The 21,887-nt window shown below is 35.2% G+C and overlaps 1 protein-coding gene across 2 annotated transcripts in view; it reads left to right on the top strand.

Annotated features, from left to right (window-relative positions):
- The window catches only part of myom3 (myomesin 3), a 249,462-nt gene that overhangs the window by 111,368 nt on the left and 116,207 nt on the right, over window positions 1–21,887 (top strand). For both annotated transcript variants that reach the window (XM_030159207.1, XM_030159208.1), the window contains exons 9-13: window positions 4,599–4,739; window positions 7,880–8,041; window positions 15,223–15,364; window positions 17,835–18,034; window positions 21,157–21,210. In XM_030159207.1, coding sequence (XP_030015067.1) covers window positions 4,599–4,739; window positions 7,880–8,041; window positions 15,223–15,364; window positions 17,835–18,034; window positions 21,157–21,210 — 699 coding nt within the window. The remainder of the gene's footprint in view (window positions 1–4,598; window positions 4,740–7,879; window positions 8,042–15,222; window positions 15,365–17,834; window positions 18,035–21,156; window positions 21,211–21,887) is intronic.

The raw sequence follows: 21,887 nt of genomic DNA, 5'->3' as shown, positions 1-21,887 counted from the left end.
GATTTGACAGGACCTCATGGCACATATACAGTATCTCTCACTTCCAGATTGTATTGTTCCACTGCTTTGACAAGTGAGAGAATGCTAGCTGAAGGAATAACTTGTCAGGAATTGTTCATTTTCAGAAAAAAAAAAAAAAAAAAATTGTCATATCTTGAGATTTTCTGCCGTCCTCAGTTGCTTTAATGTCTCCCTCCAGGGGATGCCTCTCCTGTCTGTCTTTGTGGCTCTGCCGTTGGAGCAGAGGGGACTTTTCCTCTCGTGGTGATGTCAGTCTGTATAAAATGGGCTCTTTCGTTAATTAGGAGCCTCTGGTTTGCTTGTTCACTTTTGCTCCTTGTCTCTAGTGAGGGAAACTCAGGAAGGAAGAGCTTGTTACTGCTAGCTTGCTGTGAATAATGAGAAATTGGTGTCACACAGAACAAACATACTCCTGGAATAGAGATGTCAGGGTTTTTTTTTTTTTTGTTTTTTTTTTTTTGTTTTTTCACCTAGGTTTAATAGTGTGACTGTTGGGGAGTTGGTGGTGAAATGAAACCTTCTTATCAACCCAAATCAAGATATACTGTAACTTCCTGCCTGTCACCTGCCTCCTGCACAATATCTACTTCCTGATTCATCTCCTCCATACCTGTCATGGTTCTTTCATTTGTAACAGAGGTCTGCACAGTTTTGTAGCCCATTCACCAAAAATGACCACTGGACAGAAGGGGTCATCGGCGACATATGAGCGAGGGCCAGAACTTTCAAGCTTCTCCACATTTTTTGTGAAAGAATAGTTTGTAAGTGCAATTATCTTCAAATAGTTTTACTTTTTTGCACTAAAACAAAAAGAAATATGTAGAGTTAACATTATTTATAGGTTATTACAATGGTATTTTACTGGTCTGACCCACTTCAGATCCTATTGGTCTGTATGTGAAACCTGAGCTAAAACTGACATCACTGACTGTTATATCACCGTATAATTTTTACATTTCACAAATTCGTCTCGTGGGTTGGATTGGACCCTTTGGTGGTATGGTTTTGGCCCACAGCTCGTATGTTTGACACATATGATGTAGAGCTACAAAATATTTTTACCCAGGAAATATGGGTCATTCTACCTCAATTCAACGGGTTTAGAAAAAAATTCCTGCTTGACCATCTTGGATTTGCTTCAAATTTTTACCATGTGAAGTTCAACCATGAAAACTAGCCCAGCCAAAATTTCAGACCGATATATCAAATGTATCCAAAGAAAAAAATTCTTGAAGGTACCCCCCTCCTTGCTGTTTTTAGTGCATTTCGTGATCATCTTAAAATACAGCAAAGTTTAAAATGCAATATCTCAGTAAGTTTTCTAGCTAAATGCATGAAATTTTCAGTAAAGGAAGACTACCACATATAGATTGCATATGTATATTCTCAATAATATTGTCTTTATTGGGACTGTGGTATGACCTTGTGAAATCTGGAAAATAAACTTGAAACTTTTACGAATCCCTATATTTATTGACCAATTAAACACAAACCAAATATGATATATTGCAAATAATTACACATCCTTTTACATAAGTATATAGAGTAATCAGCTCAGCATTTATTAATGGGTATGATCCTTTTTTGTTGTTGTTTTTGTCATAATAAAATCGCAAAATAACATTTTTCATTAATTTTCACTTTCAAATACCACAGGTATGACAAGGAGTACCAACCAAAAGAACTTATTTTCTGAAAGACCATCACATATGCTTACAAAATGTAAAATTTCATGAGGGTTCTAGGACTCACGAAAAAAAACAAAAAACAAAAAAAAAAAACATGATGGTTCTAGGACTCATGATGGTTCTAGGTTGGAGTCCTATTCACAGGAAATGTTCATCACTTTTAACTGGTTTTGATGGTGTTGGTGTAAAAAGCTTAGGTGAAATGCTATTTGCAAAAATGCTGTTGCAAAAAAAAAACCAAAAAAAAACTGACGTCATTGACTGTTATATCACCGTGTAATTTTTACATTTCACAAATTCATCCTGTGGGTTGGATTGGACACTTTGGTGGTATGGTTTTGGCCCACAGCTAGTATGTTTGACACATATGATGTAGAGCCACAAAATATTTTTACCCAGGAAATATACAAAATGCAGTCGATTCACAGGAAATATTAATCACTTTTAACTGGTTTTGATGCTGTTAGTGTAAAAAGCTTAGGTGAAATGTTATTTGCAGAAATGCTATTGCAAAAAAATAAAAAAGCTATTTGTAGTTGTTGTAAACACCAGAACAAATGTTTGGCTCTAATTTTCTGAATGTATTAATGTTCTACCGACTGGATAGGAAAGCTTCAGTGGGTTACATGTGGCCTGTGGATGGTATGTTTAATTATGCAGTAACGCTCTATCTGGACCTAGTTTTTGTTAACAGTTTTACATTTGTCTGGAAATAGGGCCATTTTCATTTTCATTTCCATTTCCATTATTTTTCGTGTTCTGCCTCTGTTTTAATTTTTCAGCTATGAATTAATTTACCGCCTTGTTCCCTCTTTACTCTTGTTCTTTGCCTACTGCATTAACCTCATTCTCTCCCCGTCCTTTTTTGTTTGTATCCTTATCTTCACGTTTACCTTCCCAGCAATAATCATCAAAGCCACAGGTGTCAAACATGCGGCCCGTGGGCCAAAACCGACCCACCGACGGTTCTAATCCGACCCACGGCATGATTAAGTGCAAAAATTACGCTGAAGATATTAACAGTCGAGGGTGTTGAACTCGTTTTAGTTCAGGGTCCACATACAGACCAATGTGATCTTAATTAAAACAATACCATAATAAGCCTTTAAAAATAAAATGCGAACAACCTGAAAATGAAGTGCAATTTTAACAATATTTTGTCTGTTGCTAAAAGTTTTGTGCCTTTGTAGATCCGATCTGTAAGTTGTGTTAATAACAAACTGACACATAATATTGTAGATCGTTGTTACTTTTATTGTGTTTATTCATTCTTTTATGTTTTTTATTTGTTTTTATGTCTGTGTACAGCATTTTGGCTAACTGTGTTGTTTTTAAAGTGCTTTATACATAAAGTTGATTTGATTTATTTTGGTTCCAAATTCTAAACTTCAGAATTTTATCAATATTCTGCCTGTTACTAAATGTTTGTGTAACATTGTGTGTAATGCACATGCATAAAGGATAAGTTGATGCATAATATTATTAATGTTGCATTTGTTGTTCTAAAGAAACTTCATTTTTTTCTGTTATTCATGTCTTTTTTGTGAATGAATAGTTTGCAAATGTAAATATTTTCATAATTCAATCTTTTTATTGCTCTAAAACAAAGAGAAAAACTTGGAGTTGTCATTATGTATAAGCCATTATGTTATTATTTTACTGGTTTGGCTTGAGATAAAAATTAGGCTGACTGTGGAACCTGAACTAAAATGAGTTTGACACCCCCGATTTAACCATTTTAAGACTGCCATTGTAACAGGTGTCTTCATGTTTTCTTTGCAACAAAAGTGTCAGAAAATTTATTTTTTGCCAATTATTTTGCACCTTTGTTTTCAGGAAGAACTTACCTTTGAATATCTGGCCATTATTTAGCATTATTATAAAGAATAAATTCGTAAAAAAAAAAAAAAAAAAGTGTGTTTTAGTAAAAAAGACGAAAAAAAAAAAAAACGGACTTGAAGTTTTTAGCAGATTGATTACTCAAACAACTGTATATGTCCATAATGAAACTGTCTGAGATTGTAGGAATAAACTTTCAACTATTTTACATCTGCTCAAACATGCTTTTTGGTCTTGAACATTCAGGCGTTTGTTAGCCTGTGTGAAAGTCTCTGAAACAGTTCCTTTCTACTTGTAACACAGTCCCACATTGGTGCCATAAAGTGTTACATAGTGTCGGAAAGCTCAGGATACTGTTTGAATTTTGTGGATAGCACTAACGGTTCATGAGTTACAGTAATTTAACCCTATCATGCATGAATTATGAGAACCTTAATCAAGATTTTTTTTTTTTCCTGAGTGATTTTATTCCTCTTTAGGCATTAAAAAAATAATGCAATTGAAATTTTGTTTATGAAGCTACTGTATGTTTCATGGAATTGCAAAAATGTCCACTCAGCTGGACACCATGCATTTAATTTTTGAAGCAAAGAAACATGTATTTACTGATATACAGTGTGAAAACTCTGAAATAAAAACATTTTAATGCTGTTAATCTGTACATTATACTCTAATGCTAGTCATTACTCAATTCATGGACATAATATGCAAAAAAACACAACTTTTTGTTGTTAATTCCAGTCTAATAACAATAACAAGCAATTGATTTACACTCAAACATGTTAGATCAGGTTTATCAAGAACAGCAAAGTGACAGTAATGCTATCAATTGTAGTGTTTGCGATGATGCATAAGCATTCAATGTGTTGGCTGATATGAAACTAAAACAACAAAATTCACGAATACACAAGAAAACACCTGTAGAATAACTGTCCACTGTAGTGACCACTATGCATGAAAGGGTTAAATACTGTAAAGTGCAAAATGCAGCGTCGGAGAGATTGCCGTTGTTAAAAGGTTAATTAATCTTGCTCTGTCCTGTTCTTCTAGTTTGGGAGTTGGAGCCAGAAGCCCGGTTTGGTGCCTCCTTCCAACCGTCATGGGTGAAGGAGGGTGATAGCCTCACCCTGCAGGTCACCTTCACCTCCCCGCTGCTGCCCTTCCAACAGGACGTCAGCTGGTTCAGAGATGGTAAGTGCTCATAAAAATGTCAGTGTCATTATTAAAAGCAATGCATCCTCTGTGGGTTTGCACTAGGGCTGGGTGATATGGAAAAAAATCCTATCACGACAACTTTTTTCATATCAGACGATATCAATATGTATCATGATATAAATCAAATCACTATTTTTGTCAATCTTAAATTTTCCATTGCTTATATGTTAGTTGTGAAGATGTTTAAAGTTGTGTGTTATTTTTTATTTAAATCTGATTTTTTCACTGGTCAACAACAAATTTATTGTTTAAGTTTTTTGAGCTGATTTAGGATCATTTTGGTGTGCTGAATCCAAAAATCACATTAATTTTGCTCAATCAGGTCAGCTTTCTGAACTATGCTACATATTGGCTTTTTAACATTTTTGCTTACATTTATGGGCATTTTCACATCATATGATACAAAATTCTTTCATATTTCTTGCAATAAACGAGTTCTGAAGATTTTACTTTTGCCAATTTATGATTAATGGTTTTTTTTAATATTACAGGTGAATGAAATGGCTTCGACTAGAAGATCTTGCAAAAATAAGCCTGACGTATTCTGCTACATCTGCCGTGAATACACCATTGTACCTAACAGGAATCAAGTGATCAAATGATTTTTTTTTTCTCTTAAAACCTATTTTGGGTGAGAACTATATAAAAAATCAACTGATAAAGACACAAAACTGTAATCAATTTTGTGAGAAGATCAAATTTTTCAAAATCAAATTAGCAAAAAAAACCTGACCTGATTGAGAAAAACAGATGTCATTTTTGGATTTAGCGGTGCAAAATGGTCCTAATTCAGTTGAAAAAACCTAGACAACTGGCAAAAAACATTTTTTTGTAACCCTGTGTTTTCTGTCAGGTTGAACATGACAGATGTGCTGAAGAACATTATACAACTGTTTCGGATCAATAAAACAGGTGCATATATTTAAAACTAAACTAAAAGTCTGACCAGCAGGACAAAGCTTTCAAGTTTTAAAAGAGAACACAAACAAAACAGACCATCTACACGAAACAACAGGGGCGTAGAATTGCACAGGAATGCTAGGGACACAGCCCTACCGATATCCAGCCACGACTGTGAAGTCCCTACCAACACAACCGCTGTCCGTAGTGTTTAGTCTATGATTATGGCACACAAAGGGTTAATAGTCGGTCTCTGCTAGAAGTCCCGCCTCTAACCTAATTATCATTCTCCGATTGGCTCTGCGATTTTGCTATTGTACATGTGATTGGCCGTCCCCGCTGTTACTCCATCTACTTATAAAAGCTACAGTTACCTGCTAGTTGGACAGGACAGGAGGAAAAAAAAGTCGGACTATACAGGACGCAGTTTGTATCTCCAACCGCTTAGTGTAAGTTGTCAACATGTATGCATTTGTTCTGCCTGGGTCACGTCAGCTGGACGGATTTGAAAATCAGAGGTGTCATTTACATGTACATTTGTACATGTGTCTGTTTGTATGCATGCGTGCCTGCCTGCTTTCCCGTGTCCATGTGTGCAGGGCCAGTTCATGGCATAGGCTGATAACTGATAACATGATAATTTCTCATTAATTGTCTTAAAAATAAAGAAATGAGAGGGGAAAAAAAACAAAACAACAACCCCCCTGTAATTTCTCAGGTGAGCTCTCCCAGACCAGAGCTCACTGTGTGTGTGAGTGACACAGACAGAGCAGAGCTGAATGACAGTCTGACAGAACTAAGCATCCAGGTAAAGGCTGGAGAGTTTATCACCATGAAAAGGCCTTCCAAGGCCTGAACTGCATAGTTTAGAAGAGGAGAGAAGAGGAGGCAGAAAAATAATCCAAAGGGATGTAACCTTTTATAATGTTAAAAAACATTTTATTTTGCTAGCAACAGCTAGCTGAACTGAAATGAAATGAAGCAAAGCTGGCTAATAACGGAACTGTAGATGATTAAGATATGAGATATCTGCTAAGGTGTGTGGTTTACTGCTGCTGAACTGGGTTATATATGCTTCTATGTGGTTTATATATGTTTCTATCTGGTTTACTGCTGGTTGGCTGGTTTATATATGTTTCTATCTGATTTATTTATGGTTCTATATGGTTTACTGCTAGCTGGCCATTTTATATATGTTTCTTTGTGGTTTATATATGTTTCTATATGGTTTACTGCTGGTTGGCTGGTTTATATATGTTTCTATCTGATTTATTCATGTTTCGATGTGGTTTACTGCAAGTTGACTGTTTGATACATGTTTCTATGTGGTTTATATATGTTTCTATCTGATTTATTTATGTTTCTATATGGTTTACTGCTGGTTGGCTGTTTTACATATGTTTCAATGTGGTTTACTGCTGGCTGCTTTGTGCATCACATCTCATGGTTCATGTATCTCCTCTTCATGCCCCCCCACCCCCCATATATATATATATATATATATATATATATATATATATATATATATATATATATGTGTGTGTGTGTGTGTTATAAGGGGAGGGGGCACCAAATTCATATCTCACCTAGGGTGCCAAAATGGCTAGAACCGACTCACTAGGATTGTTTGCTTGTTTGATCAGCTCTACATGAAATTATGATCGCAAATGCAAAAAAACATCAACTTTCAGGAATGCTGCCATGGAGCACTTTTGAGTCCCCACCAATGTCAGAATCAAACCTGCTCCCTTCTGAAACAAAACCAGGGGTATGTACGTGGGGGTGCGTTCTTCACATAGACTATATGTATTCGTTCGGTACACCTCCGTATTGTATTGAAGGCCCTGAACTGAAACAGTTCACAGCTTGTTTTTCAGTCACCCAGTCGCCCAAGTTCTTGGTCACCTTTCCTCCTGAGGGAACACTCATTATCTCCCACTGCAGCCCAAACATTAGTGTGTGCTGTGGCTGCTCTTACACCTGTGCTGTGTGTGTCAACTGAACTTGACATAGCTCTAGTGTGATTGGTTCGGTGCGGTGCTACTTAATTATGATTGGCTGTTCTTATGTCTGTCAAAACATGAACTAATGAATTCTATCAAAATTGTATCAAAAATGTCTCATATTTCTGTTGAGGAAAAGTTATTTTGCAATATGTATCGTTTTTGTTTTATTGCCCAGCCTTAGTTTGTATGTTTGTTGTTTGTATTTTTCAGGGATCCAGCTGCATCCATCCCACACTGTGGACATGAAGACCACCAATGACAAGGCCTCCATCACTTTAGGGGCTGTGTACAAGGAGCATGAAGGTGTTTACACTGTGCAGCTGAGGACCCACGACGGAATAAAGGAACATAGTGCTTTTGTGTACGTCACAGGTCAGGATCAACGCAATACGTTTACTCATAATGTGATGAGATTTTTAATGTTAACCCATAAGGACCCAGTGTGACATTTGTGGCAGTTCCAAAATGAATTTTTCTCTATATTTAACCTTCCTTAAATGGTTTATCACCATTTATTGTAATATTATCTTCTGTATTTTGAGTTTGTTTTTTTTTTCGGTGAAAATCAGGTATTTTCCAACATTTAATTCACTGATCATGTAGATGTTCATAAAAGCTCAGAGTAAAGTTGAGGATCATTATATCAATAACAAAGAAAAATGCAGAAAAAGTGATTTTTTTTTTTTTTTGGCAAAAATATATCATTAATTGAACATAAACCCAGTGTCTCCATCCACTGTCACTGATCCAACTCCATGGGTTTTACTGGTGAATCAATATTGTAGAAGATGACAGTGTTTCCATGGTAACTATGGAGCCTCTGAACGTCCAAATGGGTCATATCTGATGACCATGAAAAGATGACAAACTGTATTTTACACCAATTATTTACATGTATTGATAGAATTAGAGGATTAACAGGTATTAAACATTTTAGATCAGTAGATGCTTTTGGTCACCAGTGGCTGTTTGGGTCTTTATGGGTTAAGATCCATAAAATAAGTTGTTGTTACATGTGTTTTTTTTTCCCCAAATTGCTTTCTAAATGTACAATTATATATATTCATAAATAAAAGAATGGGTATTCATTTCAGTGTACAGGGGCCAGAATATGATGCACTGTAAGAGAACAAATTGTCTTATATTAAACAAGGCATTCTGCTAATGGTATAAGAACATTCAAATAGAATAAAAAATATCCAGTGGGAATGCAGAGGGAAAAAAATCTTTAGAAGGTAAGTGGTGGTAATTAGTGAGGAAAATAAAAATACATAATCTTGTGTCTCTCCTGGGATATCAAGCAAACTGTTGTTTTATTTATCACTGGTTCAGTCCTCTTGTATTTGCTTTGTTTATTATTATTCTGGACATTCCTTTGCATTTCTGAGGGCCTGAATATCAGTGAAAAGCCTTTTTTTTTTTTTTTGGCAAAATCATGAGTGGCAGCAAAAAATTTGAGATTTTACACATTTCGTAAATGAGCCTACAAAAATGGCTCTATAGCACCCCCTAAAGACCATTAGTCTTCGCAGCATGCTCCGAATGGAACAAAATTTGGTATACATATGTATCTCAATGAGATCTACAAAAAAGTCAGTTGGACTGATGACGTCAGACCAACAGGAAGTCCACCATTTTGATTGTATTTGATCAAACTCCTCCTTACGTTTGACTACATAACTTTCAATTTCTACGCTTTTAATTGTTTTTATACATGCGCAGATGTAAAACAACAAAATAAATCACATTCCAAAATCCGATAATGGACTGGAGCGTCTAAACTAGGGTTTTTCAAGATTATCGCATTTCTTCAGTGCGTGCAAATACGTTACATCCGATTATTACAATTATCCATTTACTCCCAGTTATCGGACTTTTATGATTATGTAAACAGGCTCACTGTCTTATGCTCATGTTTTACTATGAAACTTCTCTTTTCTACAACTTTAATTGTGGTGATGTACAGATGTAAAAGACTGAAATAAATCAGGTTAACCTGAATACATGTAGGAAGACATTGGAGAAATCCAGGTGTGTTAATCTGATTTCTCAGAATCAGATTACTGCTGCTTTCTGATAAAACAGATCAGATTATCCCACAGGTGTCAAACATACGGCCCAGGGGCCAAAACCGGCCCACCAAAAGTTCCAAACCGGTCTGTGGGATGAATAGTCAAAGTGCAAATTAGGGCATCAAACTCGAAAATAGTATCATTATAATCTATAAATAATGACAACACCAATTTTTTAGCGCAAAAAACATTAAATTATGAAAATGTTTACATTGACAAACTATCCTGTAACAATAAAATATGAATAACCTGAACCAATATAAACAACCTGAAATGTCTAAAGAAAATTAAGTGCGATTTTAACAATATTCTGCCTGTTACTAAATGTTTTGTGTCTTTGTAGATCTGATCTGTAATGCATATGTATAAACTAGGCTTGCACTAGCCTATCGCCACATCACCATTGGCGATGCATTTTCCTGGTTGGTGAAGTTGTTTTCAACCTGTGTAGCCACAGTGGCGAAGGTATTTTACCACTTATGGCAGCGTGACATTCATAGTTAAGTGCAGCAGGTACGCTGTGGAGGAGTAAAGTCAGCAGTGTGGAGATTTTTCAAATAAATGATGGTGATAAAAGTAACGCTGACTGCAAGTAACGTTAAAGTCACAGACGGATACGGACGGAGCATTCTGTCCGTCCTCTGCATCTGCGTACATTCCATCTGTTTTCCAGGTACTGGCGGATGCATACCCAGACAGAAAATACCACTGGGGGTACGGAGCGGTGCAGGCCGCCGCCAGCGGAAGTGAAAACAAAACTTATGGCTCATTTCTCTTTTCTCTACCTGCTGAAGCTAAGCTTTTAAACCTTACCAGCGAAAACGCTGCAACATTAGTATCACATTAGTGTTACCTCTGTCGTCTCCATGTTTGTTATTACTAACTTTCTTCTTCTTCTCAATAAACTTTACTCTTCTTCGTGGTATTTGTCCAGTATGGTTAATTAAGAGCGGTGCCCCCTGGTGGATTAATTGAGAGACATGAACATCAGTGGTTGGAATGATTGTATTTGTAAGTCTATAATCATAATAAATATATAATAATATAATAATATAAAATAATCAAAATTATCATTTATTGTTTTGTTATACATTAGATTAGAAATAAAAATAATTTAGATGAAAATGTTGACTTAAGTTAATTTTTAATGATTTTTTTTTTGTATGAAACTGAAGCCAGATTGAACATATTTTTAAACTCAAAATGCACCAGAATGCAGGAAAAAGACTTCATTTTTCCCAAAATTTCCTGGGGGAGCTATGCTTGTCGCTGCAGTCCGCTACACGCCCCACTGCAGGGACCCAGACTGGAGCCAGACTGGACCCAGACTGGCTGTGGCTTTTTGTGACTACACTCATTTCTACTAATGTAGCCACCGTGGCTGTATCTCTCATTTTCCTAGCGCAAGCACAGATAAATGATAAGTCTAGGTATTGTATTGATAAAATTGTACTTATATTTCTTAACAAATTTCATTTTTTTCAGGTTAGTCACATCCTTTTTGTTTGGATAGTTTGTAAATGTCAATATTGGCATAACTGAATGTCATTTTTTGCACTAAAACAATTTGGAGTTGCCGTTATTTGTTGGCTATCATGCTGTTATTGTACTGGTCTGGTCCACTTCAGATTAAATTGGGCTAAATGTGGCCCCCGGAAGAAAATGAGTTTGACACCCCTGGATTATCCTGTTTACATGATCATTCGAATAATAACTTTAGAAATCGGATAATTATCGTAGTATCAGTGTGCATGTAAACAGTGTCACTCACAGATAAATGTAGAAAAGCGCCTTTGACACCTCACTACACAAACAGATTTGTACTTGTGCGGTTGGTATGTGCTGTCACCAGCTGAATAAATGATATTGTGACAGGCTCCCTCAGTGGACACGCTATTTGTATTCACCAGATTTTGGTTCTCCTTTCATTTCCTGTCAGCCAACTCCTCTGATTCATATGGGGAAATTGCACCATCAATCAAGCAGTTTGGTGCAGTACAGGGCTTGTTAACTTTGTTCAGCGAAACCATATATTCTTCACAAACCGCCATTTCCTGACACTCATTGTTTGCAGCATGCAAATAAAACGCAGAAACACTCCCACCTGACTCATCAACATTTGAGATTCATCTGAGCGCCTTTGTGAGAAGACTTGGCGAGTAGATGTGTTTCAATATAACACCAATAGCTACACGTGTGCTGTATATATTTACACCTAAACAGCCTGAGACGCAGGAACATAAACGGAATAAATTATGCACAACAAAAACCATACAGCAGTCCGAACCCACAGTAATTAACTGAAAAGACCATCTCGTGTCTCATCAAGGAGTTTGTTTTTTTTTTTTGCCTGAGCTGAAGGTACTAATTAGTGAATCCATGAACTTTACTGTTTGTGGGTTTTCTTCTTCATTCAGGCATCATATTTGCATTATAAATAGACGACGTACCAGGGAGAAAAAAACACACGTGGAAAAAAAAAAAAGGAACAGAGGGAGGTAGAGGATGCAAATGTAAAAACAGGTAAGAGATGTGCCTGATGCTGACTCCAGTCTTTTGTTGAAAAACATCTATTCTGAGCCTGAAGAAAAAACGCCTGGAACATGTCACAGCCTGTCTTTCATTCCACCGTGCATAATTTACTCATTTCCTTTTGTCCCGTGTCTCCGTCTTATCAGATCCGGGGGGTTTTTTGTGTGTATATATTATATATTTTGAGAAACTTTTTACTGATCTGCGTCCTGTGCATCACCTTTCCCTCAAATCTGTATCAATATTATGAGCAAGTAAATAGAGTTCACTTTTATTTATCTGATCTGAACCCACCCTGCACATTCACTGCATGGGTTAGCAGCAGTCAGACTGGGTTTACACAGTGGAAGAACTGTCTGCTGGGTTTCTGTCTTTGTTTCTTTGTTTCTTCCTGATACCTTCTTTGTTTGCTTGCTTGTTTGTTTTTCTTTCTTTCTTTCTTTCTTTCTTTCTTTCTTTCTTTCTTTCTTTCTTTCTTTCTTTCTTTTTTGATAACTTCTTTCTTTCTCTTTCTTTCTTTCTTACTTATATATGATCTAATTCCTGATACTTGTTTGTTTGTTTGTGTTTGTTTGTTTGTTTGTTTCTTTCTCTTTCTTTCTTTCTTTCTTACTTATATATGATCTAATTCCTGATACTTGTTTGTTTGTTTTTGTTTGTTTGTTTCTTTCTTTCTCTTTCTTTCTTTCTCTTCCTCTTTCTATCTTCTTCTTTCTCTTCTTTATTCTTTCTCTCCTCTTTCTTTCTTCTTTCTCTTTCTTCTTTCTTATATATGATCTAATTCCTGATACCTTGTTTATTGTTTCTTTCTTTTCTTTCTTTCTTTCTTTGTTTCTGTCTTTCTTTTTCTTTCTTTTTCACTTTTTCTTTCTTTCATTCTTTCATTCTTTGTTTCTTTCTTTTTCACTTTTTCTTTCTTTCTTTCTTTCTTTCTTCTATATGATCTAATTCCTGATACCTTCTTTGTTTGTTTGTTTGTTTGTTTCTGTTACTTTTTTCTTTCTTTTTCTCTTTTTCTTTCTTTCATTATTTCATTCTTTGTTTGTTTATTTCTTTTCACTTTTTCTTCTTTATTCATTCTTGTTTCTTTTTACTTTTGTCTTTCTTTTTCATTCTTTCCTTTCTTTCTTTTGTCTTTCATTTTTCTTTTTACTCTTTCTTTCTTTTTCTTTTTCTTTCTTTCTTCTTTCTTTCTTTCTTTCTATCTTTCTTTCTCTTTCTGTCTTTCTTTCTCTTTCTTTCTTTTTTGATAACTTCTTTCTTTCTTTCTTTCTTTCTTTCTTTCTTATATATGATCTAATTCCTGATACCTTGTTTGTTTGTTTGTTTGTTTCTTTCTTTCTTTCTTTCTTTCTTTCTTTGTGTTTCTGTCTTTCTTTTTCTTTCTTTTTCACTTTTTCTTTCTTTCATTCTTTCATTCTTTGTTTCTTTCTTTTTCACTTTTTCTTTCTTTCTTTCTTTCTTTCTTTCTTCGATATGATCTAATTCCTGATACCTTCTTTGTTTGTTTGTTTGTTTGTTTCTGTTACTTTTTTCTTTCTTTTTCTCTTTTTCTTTCTTTCATTATTTCATTCTTTGTTTGTTTCTTTCTTTTTCACTTTTTCTTCTTTCTTTCATTCTTTGTTTCTTTTTTACTTTTTCTTTCTTCTTTCATTCTTTCTTTCTTTCTTTTGTCTTTCATTTTTCTTTTTACTCTTTCTTTCTTTTTCTTTCTTTCTTTCTTTCTTTCTTTCTATCTTTCTTTCTCTTTCTGTCTTTCTTTCTCTTTCGTTCTTTCTCTTTCTTTCTTTTTTGATAACTTCTTTCTTTCTTTCTTTCTTTCTTTCTTTCTTATATATGATCTAATTCCTGATACCTTGTTTGTTTGTTTGTTTGTTTCTTTCTTTCTTTCTTTCTTTCTTTCTTTCTTTGTGTTTCTGTCTTTTTCTTTCTTTTTCACTTTTTCTTTCTTTCATTCTTTGTTCTTTCTGTCTTTTTCACTTTTTCTTTCTTTCATTATTTCATTCTTTGTTTGTTTGTTTGTTTCTTTTTCACTTTTTCTTCTTTCTTTCATTCTTTGTTTCTTTTTTACTTTTTCTTTCTTCTTTCATTCTTTCTTTCTTTCTTTTGTCTTTCATTTTTCTTTTTACTCTTTCTTTCTTTTTCTTTCTTTCTTTCTTTCTTTCTATCTTTCTTTCTCTTTCTGTCTTTCTTTCTCTTTTGTTCTTTCTCTTTCTTTCTTTTTTGATAACTTCTTTCTATCTTTCTTTCTTTCTTTCTTATATATGATCTAATTCCTGATACCTTGTTTGTTTGTTTCTTTCTTTCTTTCTTTCTTTCTTTCTTTCTTTCTTTCTTTGTGTTTCTGTCTTTCTTTTTCTTTCTTTTTCACTTTTTCTTTCTTTCATTCTTTGTTCTTTGTCTTTTTCACTTTTTCTTTCTTTCATTATTTCATTCTTTGTTTGTTTGTTTGTTTCTTTTTCACTTTTTCTTCTTTCTTTCATTCTTTGTTTCTTTTTTACTTTTTCTTTCTTCTTTCATTCTTTCTTTCTTTTTTTTTCTTTCTTTTGTCTTTCATTTTTCTTTTTTACTCTTTCTTTCTTTCTTTCTCTCTCATATATGATCTAATTCCTTTAGATGCTTATGGCTCCCAGGTCAGACTGATAAAAACAGATCAGTAGAAGTGTTTCATGAATGGATCAGTGGATACGTTCAAACAATAACCTCAGTATTTTCACACATAAGTTATCACATTACGTGCTATGGTTGGATCTCATAATAATGTGAAAATATATGGTTTTAGCCAGAAATGTGTCCCATTCTAATTTGATACTGTTGTGTTTTCTGTCCAACCTGGCAGGGCTATGCTTCTGTAAACTCTTTGTGTAACTCATTTTTAGACCACTTGTTCCCTCTGTGGCTCCCGTCTTCCACTTACAGACTTCTTCTTCTTCTTCTTCTGTGCTGCAGATGCGTCGGCTGCGGTGCTCGGAGGTCCTGCTTCACCTCTGGCCCTACAGGTGTGTGACGTCAACAAGGACTATGTGTTCCTCAGTTGGCAGCCACCCAGTGCAGACGGAGGCTCAGCTGTGGAGGGCTATTATGTGGAAAGGTAAGGATTAACCTGGTTTCTGTCCTCTATGTATTTACAGAGTCTTTATTTTCATACACACCACAGGGTGCCTGACCCTGGAGGGTTTACAAGACATCCCAAACAGAAGGGCAGTGGTCAGGACTGTTGGCTTTATTACAAAAACACCAGCTTTTTTCAGCTCCAACCCAAATAAAACACGGCCTTCTCTGCTTCTGTAATTTCCCTCTTTCTTTCTTTTTCTTTCTTTCTGTCTTTCTGTCTTTCTGTCTGTCTGTCTGATCCTCATCCTCCATCCCAAATAAAACACTCCGTCTTCTTTCTATCTTCATCATCCTCCTCCTCCTCCTCCTCCTCCTCCATCCATCCATCCATCCCAAATAAAACACTCCGTCTTCTTTCTATCTGTCTATCATCATCATCATCATCCATCCATCCATCCATCCAACCCAAATAAAACACTGTTATCTATCTATCTATCTATCTATCTATCTATCTATCTATCTATCTATCTATCTATCTATCTATCTATCTATCTATCTATCTATCTATCTATCTATCTATCTATCTATCTATCTATCTATCTATCTATCTATCTATCTATCTATCTATCTATCTATCTCAAATAAAACACTGTCTTTTCTCCTTCTGTAATTTCCCAGTTTCTGTCCGTCCGTCCTACACTGCATATTGCAGTACATACTAATATGCATTTTTTTTTATATATATCATGTATTATTCCACCATGCTCCTCTCTGTACCATAAACATGTTTCTTCTAACCTCCTGTATTACCTCAATACTGTAAACAGTTGAAGCTCATTTTACTGTGTGTGCAGCAGTTGAGTTAAAGCGAATGGTTATAGAAAAATAAGGTAGTTGTGTCAGGCAGCAGTGGGGTATTATTTGTTTGGGTTCCCATGAGATGAATGGTGTACATGATAATTATCAGCCCTCGACACCATGTTATCATCAGAGTCTCCCAGAGGAGAACAGGTGCTACACTGATCCATCAGGGTTTTCCTCTATCTGCTTCTACATACTACATGTGTGTATTTATCCACTGTTATACACTATATGGACAAAAGTATTGGGACATGTTGAATTCAGGTGTTTCTTTTCTAACAGGGGTCTGGGACATAAAACAATAATTACAATATAGTTTTATATTGGGATAAATATCATTGCATTGCATTGGTTAGTTTTGTTACCTCTGCCAAGGAACAGCGGAGGTTATGTTTTCATCGGGGCTTGTCTGTTTGTCTGTTTGTTTGACTGTTAGCAAGATAACTCAAAAAGTTATGGATGGATTTGGATGAAATTTTCAGGAAATGTTGATACTGGCACAAGGAACAAATGATTATATTTTGGTGGTGATTGGAGAGGGGGGGCACTGATCTGCCTTGGCGGAGGTCTGCACTCTCCGAGTGCTTTTCTAGTCTTTGGATGTATTTTGTTTGGTTTGTCTGACTTTATACAGTATGACTTTATAGCTAGTTGTGTATAGCTAACCATTTCGGCTATTATTATTTAGAAGGGGGCAGGAAATATAAGATTTTCTTCATCCTGCTCCTATTCGAGCATGGGCGTGTAAATGTTTGTTCACCTGATGATTATTGAATGTCTGCTGATGAAATGCACACCCATGAACTTTTCTAAATTTTCTATTCTCTAAATTTCTAAAATATTTTTCATGCTCTGACTGTAAATAATAATTTTTTTGCCACAACTAACCATCTACGTTCTTCACAATTCACTTAGGAAGAAAAATCTCCCTTTTAACTTTAAGGAAATATTGATGTTTATAAACTATATGGACAAATGTATTTGGACACATCATGGCTACAGCTCCTAAGATGTTCACGCTGATTTGAGCTATAAACATCAGTATTTCCTTCAAGTTTTAAAAACAAAATTAATGTTGAGAGAAATTAATTAAAACCATCTCTGAGGCATTTCGGAAGTTTTGCCCAGTGAAGCTAAAAAACTATCTAACACTGCAGCTAAAACTATGTAGTCTGTGTGTTCTTGTGTGTTTTTCCCTGCATATAAAGTTGATTCAGTGTAAAATATCTGACCCCTGAATGCTGATGTTTACAGGGTGAAGGAAGAAAATCACAAGATACCTCTCAGTTCCCTAGCAACTCCCTTATGGTTTACCAGTCCACTCTTTTCTGTCTTTGTTTACTCCGAGTGGTAACTGTTTATCGATGCTCTATAAGCTTTGCTTGCAGTTCAAAATCAGTTTTTACTGCGTTGAGAAGCCCCTTATTTTCACATGATGTCTGGACTTGATTATAAGTCTTGGTAGAGTATTTACTGGCATAGACGTGTTGATGTGTGGGCTATATTACTCTCCATTTTGGTTTTGTAATCTCAAACCTCACATAAAGCATATAATGCATTTCAAACAACATTCATGTCATTGTTTCCTTATTTTCTTTCTCTCTTTATATAGCTACAAGATTGATTTTTCTCTCCTCCTCTCTCAGATATGACCTCAGTCAGGGGAAATGGGTGCGCTGTAATGTGCATATTCAGAAAATGTGCCACTACCCTGTGTTTGGGCTCAAAGAAGGAGCTACGTACCAGTTCAGGGTGCGTGCTGTTAACAAGGCTGGTGCAGGACGTCCATCCAAAGCTACAGAGCCCATCGTCACTGCTGACCCCCTGGAACACACCAGGACTATGGGTAACATGTTCCACACACAGGCAGAACCCAGGCTCCAAGTGGCATCACATGGTTACATAAAAGAAAGTATTATTATTATTATTATTATTATTAGAATGGGTTTAAAATGATGAGTGTAAAGCTAGGTTTGAAATAACATTGACGCTTTTTGCACATTGAAAGCGGAATTCAAGTCTATTCATGAAAACCCAAAATAAATAAATGCAATAAATAACCTACTGTCAGGACCTGGTAAGAACAAAATAGGGGACAAACATGTTATTTTCTAGCCGCTCAGTGTTCCTTATCAAAACATGAAAGATTCAGTGCAATACCAGAATGTTCGCTTGTGTGTGAGTGATGGGTTTCTGTTTGTGTTCTTTTATTTCTACCTATTTATTTTACACAAACCTTTTATTTCGCTACTTTTAATTGTATTTTTATAGTAGATTTCATACATGATGTACAGATTGAATGGCACTTTTAATTTTACTGTACATGTTACAATCACAAATATATTCTATTCTATTCTATTCTATTCTATTCTATTCTATTCTATTCTATTCTATTCTATTCTATTCTAGTCTATATTGTTAGCTGGTTAATCTTCAGGGACAGTTTTACTATTTGTTACACTCATACCACTAAGCACGAAAATGTGCTTTTTAAGTTGTAAAAACTTTATAAAACAATATTATATTTAACTTTCACTGGGCTATTTTTTCATCTACATCTGGCTCAATTATAAATAATCAATAATCAGATATTAATAAATTTTTAAGTATTTTTTTTTTTTAAATGTCAAGGATTAGCAGCAACATTGATTTTTGTGCATCATTGTTTTTTGTTCAGTGTTGAATACTCCTACACTGAACACAAGAATGTGCTATTCAAAATAAGTTATACAATGATTTGAATAACACATTTTTTGTGCTTAACAGAGAGAGCCTTACTTTTGTTTGTACAAAGTGTATTTTAGATGTATTGTAGGAGCTTAACTGGAAACAACAAAATCAAATAAAAACACAAAATTTATGCGCAAACAGAGCCTAAATGATCAAAAAATGAAGAATGAGAAGTGTGTAAATTTCAGTAAGTTAGCAAGTTAGCCAGCATTAGCACAGTAAAGTAAAGTGACTGGCAGGTTTGACAGCTAAATGCTAACATCATCATAATTATAATCATCATCAAATATATCTTATCTTATCTTATCTTATCATCATCCGGACAACAAACAATAGGAATTCTAACATGCTAACTAGGTATAGCATCTACTGTGGTCAGTGTGTAAGTCTAATAAGTAACCCATAAAGACTCAAACATCCATCAGCGACCAAAATAGTTTACTAATATAAAATGTTTAATACCTGTTGATCCACTAATCCTGTCAATTCATGTAAATAATTAATGTAAATACAGTTTGTCATCTTTTCATGGTCATCAGATATGACCCATTTGGATGTTCAGAAGCTCTGTAGTTACCGTAGAAACACCATCATCTTCTACAACATTGATTCACCAGTAAAACCCATGGAGTTGGATCAGTGACAGTGGATGGAGACACTGGGTTTAGATTCAGTTAGTGACATATTTTTCTGGAAAAAAAAAAAAAAAAAAAATCTCTTTTTTTTTTTTTTTTTCCAGTTTTCTCTGTTGTGGATATAACAGCTTTCAACTTTAATCTAAACTTTAACCCTTTCATGCATGAATTGTGAGAACCTTAGTCAAGATTTTTTTCTTGAGTGTTTTTGTTCCTCCTCAGCCATGAAAAAAACAAAGTGATTGAGGTTTTTTTTCCTATGGAATTACAAAAATATCCATGCATTTAATTTTTGAAGTAAAGAAACATGTATTTAAAACCAAATATCAGAAAGTGATATGAAAACAATGAAATAAAAACATTTTTAATGCTGCTAATCTGATGTCTTCTCACATTTTAACATATTCTAATGCTAGTAATTACTCACTTCATGGAGATAATATGCAAAAAAAAAAAAAAAAAAAAAACTTTTTGTCTAACAAATAACAATTAATTTACACTCAAACATGTTTGTGCAGATCAGGTTTATCAAGAACAGCACAGTTACAGTAATGGTATGAATGTCAGTGTATGGGATGATGCATAAGTGTCCACTGTGTTGGCTGATATGGAACTAAAACAACAAAACCCATTAATATACAAGAGAACAGCTGGAGAAGAACTGTCCACTGTAGTGGCCTATGCATGAAAGGGTTAATCAACATCTACATAATCAGTACATTAAATATAGTAAAATATCTAATTTTCACTTAACAATGCAAAATACAGCGCATAATATTAGAATAAATGGTGTTAAATCAGTTAAGGAAGGTTAAAAATAAAGAAAAAGTAATTTGGGAACTGACACAAAAGTAGCACTGGGTCTTTTTTCTGAATAGCTGCAGCTGGTGTGTATATTTTTTTTATATTTATCCTTTTTTCAGGTAGTTCCTTTAATTTCTCACTCGTCCATATGATGAATATGGCGACTTATCTTGCTTCTAATTCACCTCATCTATCTCAGATGACATTTTAGTCCCGCCAAGAAATCAGCACCACAAGCAAAACCGACGGCGAGTGTGTAGATGTGGATCTCATTTTACACAGCTGGAGGGTTCTGCGCTGCGTTATTGCAATAGCTTCTCAAAAGCATCCAAGAGTGGAACACTTTGTTTCATAAAAGATTACTCTGAAGGCACTTAGGCGTTTTTGAAAAAATACTTCATTGAATGGAAAGACGGGAGGAAATGAATGGAGGTGGTGGTGATGTGGGAGGGGCAGAGGGGTCAGAATGGGATGTGGGGTAAATCACAGAGCGTGGATGCTTTTATGTGTGGAACGGGGAGGACAGATGGACTCTGGTCAGATGCTGTGGATCATTAAACACAGATGAAGGACAGACAGAAGGTTGACTTGCCTCTAGCCTGCTCTCCATCCGTCCATGTCGCTGTGTTTCTCACCTCTTTTTCTGCTTCTCTTACCACTGGCGGCTCCTCTAACATTAGCACTAATAGTGTTATCATGGGTGTCATAAAATTTCATTACACTGATATCTTTTCATTTTTTTTTTTTATTCCTTTTTGTTCCCAATCTTACTCTCTTTCTGTTTCTTGTCTTTTCTCAGTGGTCACCGTAAATGAAGGATGGACAATCACCATTACAAAAGATGAACTGGAAGGTGAGAATGTGTTATTTTTTTATTTCACCGTGCAAAATGATGCTATTTTGAGCATTTTCACCCCTGATTTGAAACAGCATCAGTATCTCACTACTACACCAGTACCCTCCTCTTTAGGCTGCCTCTGGCTCCTGGCTTAATGCATCTTCATATTATATTTAACAACGAGCCGCAGTAATTGTATGACTGAGGCAATGAGCATTTGTTCCATTTACAGAACTGAAAAGAATGAGGATTCCCTGGTGGGACGCTGGTAAATGCACATAATGGCCTGAGGTAGTCTGAATGCCTGTGAAGAGGACTGATAACCTTGACAATGTAACTCACAGTCACAGAGAGAGATAACGGAGGAGGAGGATGGTGTATTTGTGTTTCAGGAGGCAAAAAGAAATGAATGGAGCAGTCAGGCATTCACACTCTCACCATCACGTCTTTTTATTGGCAGTTTAGATTATAATGTAGGCATGCAATTGTGGAAAAAAAAAAAAGAGAGATCAAAGCATGATCATGTTTTTAGAGCTTTTCTCTTGATTCATGTTGAGCTGAAATCATGGGAATGACTTAAGCCTTTATAGGACACTCATAGAAATACTCTGAATAAAAAAAAACAAAAAAACATCAACCTTAAGGCGGCCATACACTGTGCGATTTTAGAGACGATTTCTCACTCATACGAC

This window comes from Sphaeramia orbicularis, chromosome 16 (assembly GCF_902148855.1).
Source record: "Sphaeramia orbicularis chromosome 16, fSphaOr1.1, whole genome shotgun sequence".
Lineage (NCBI taxonomy): Eukaryota > Metazoa > Chordata > Actinopteri > Kurtiformes > Apogonidae > Sphaeramia > Sphaeramia orbicularis.
This window is presented reverse-complemented; position numbering and strand designations above follow the sequence as displayed.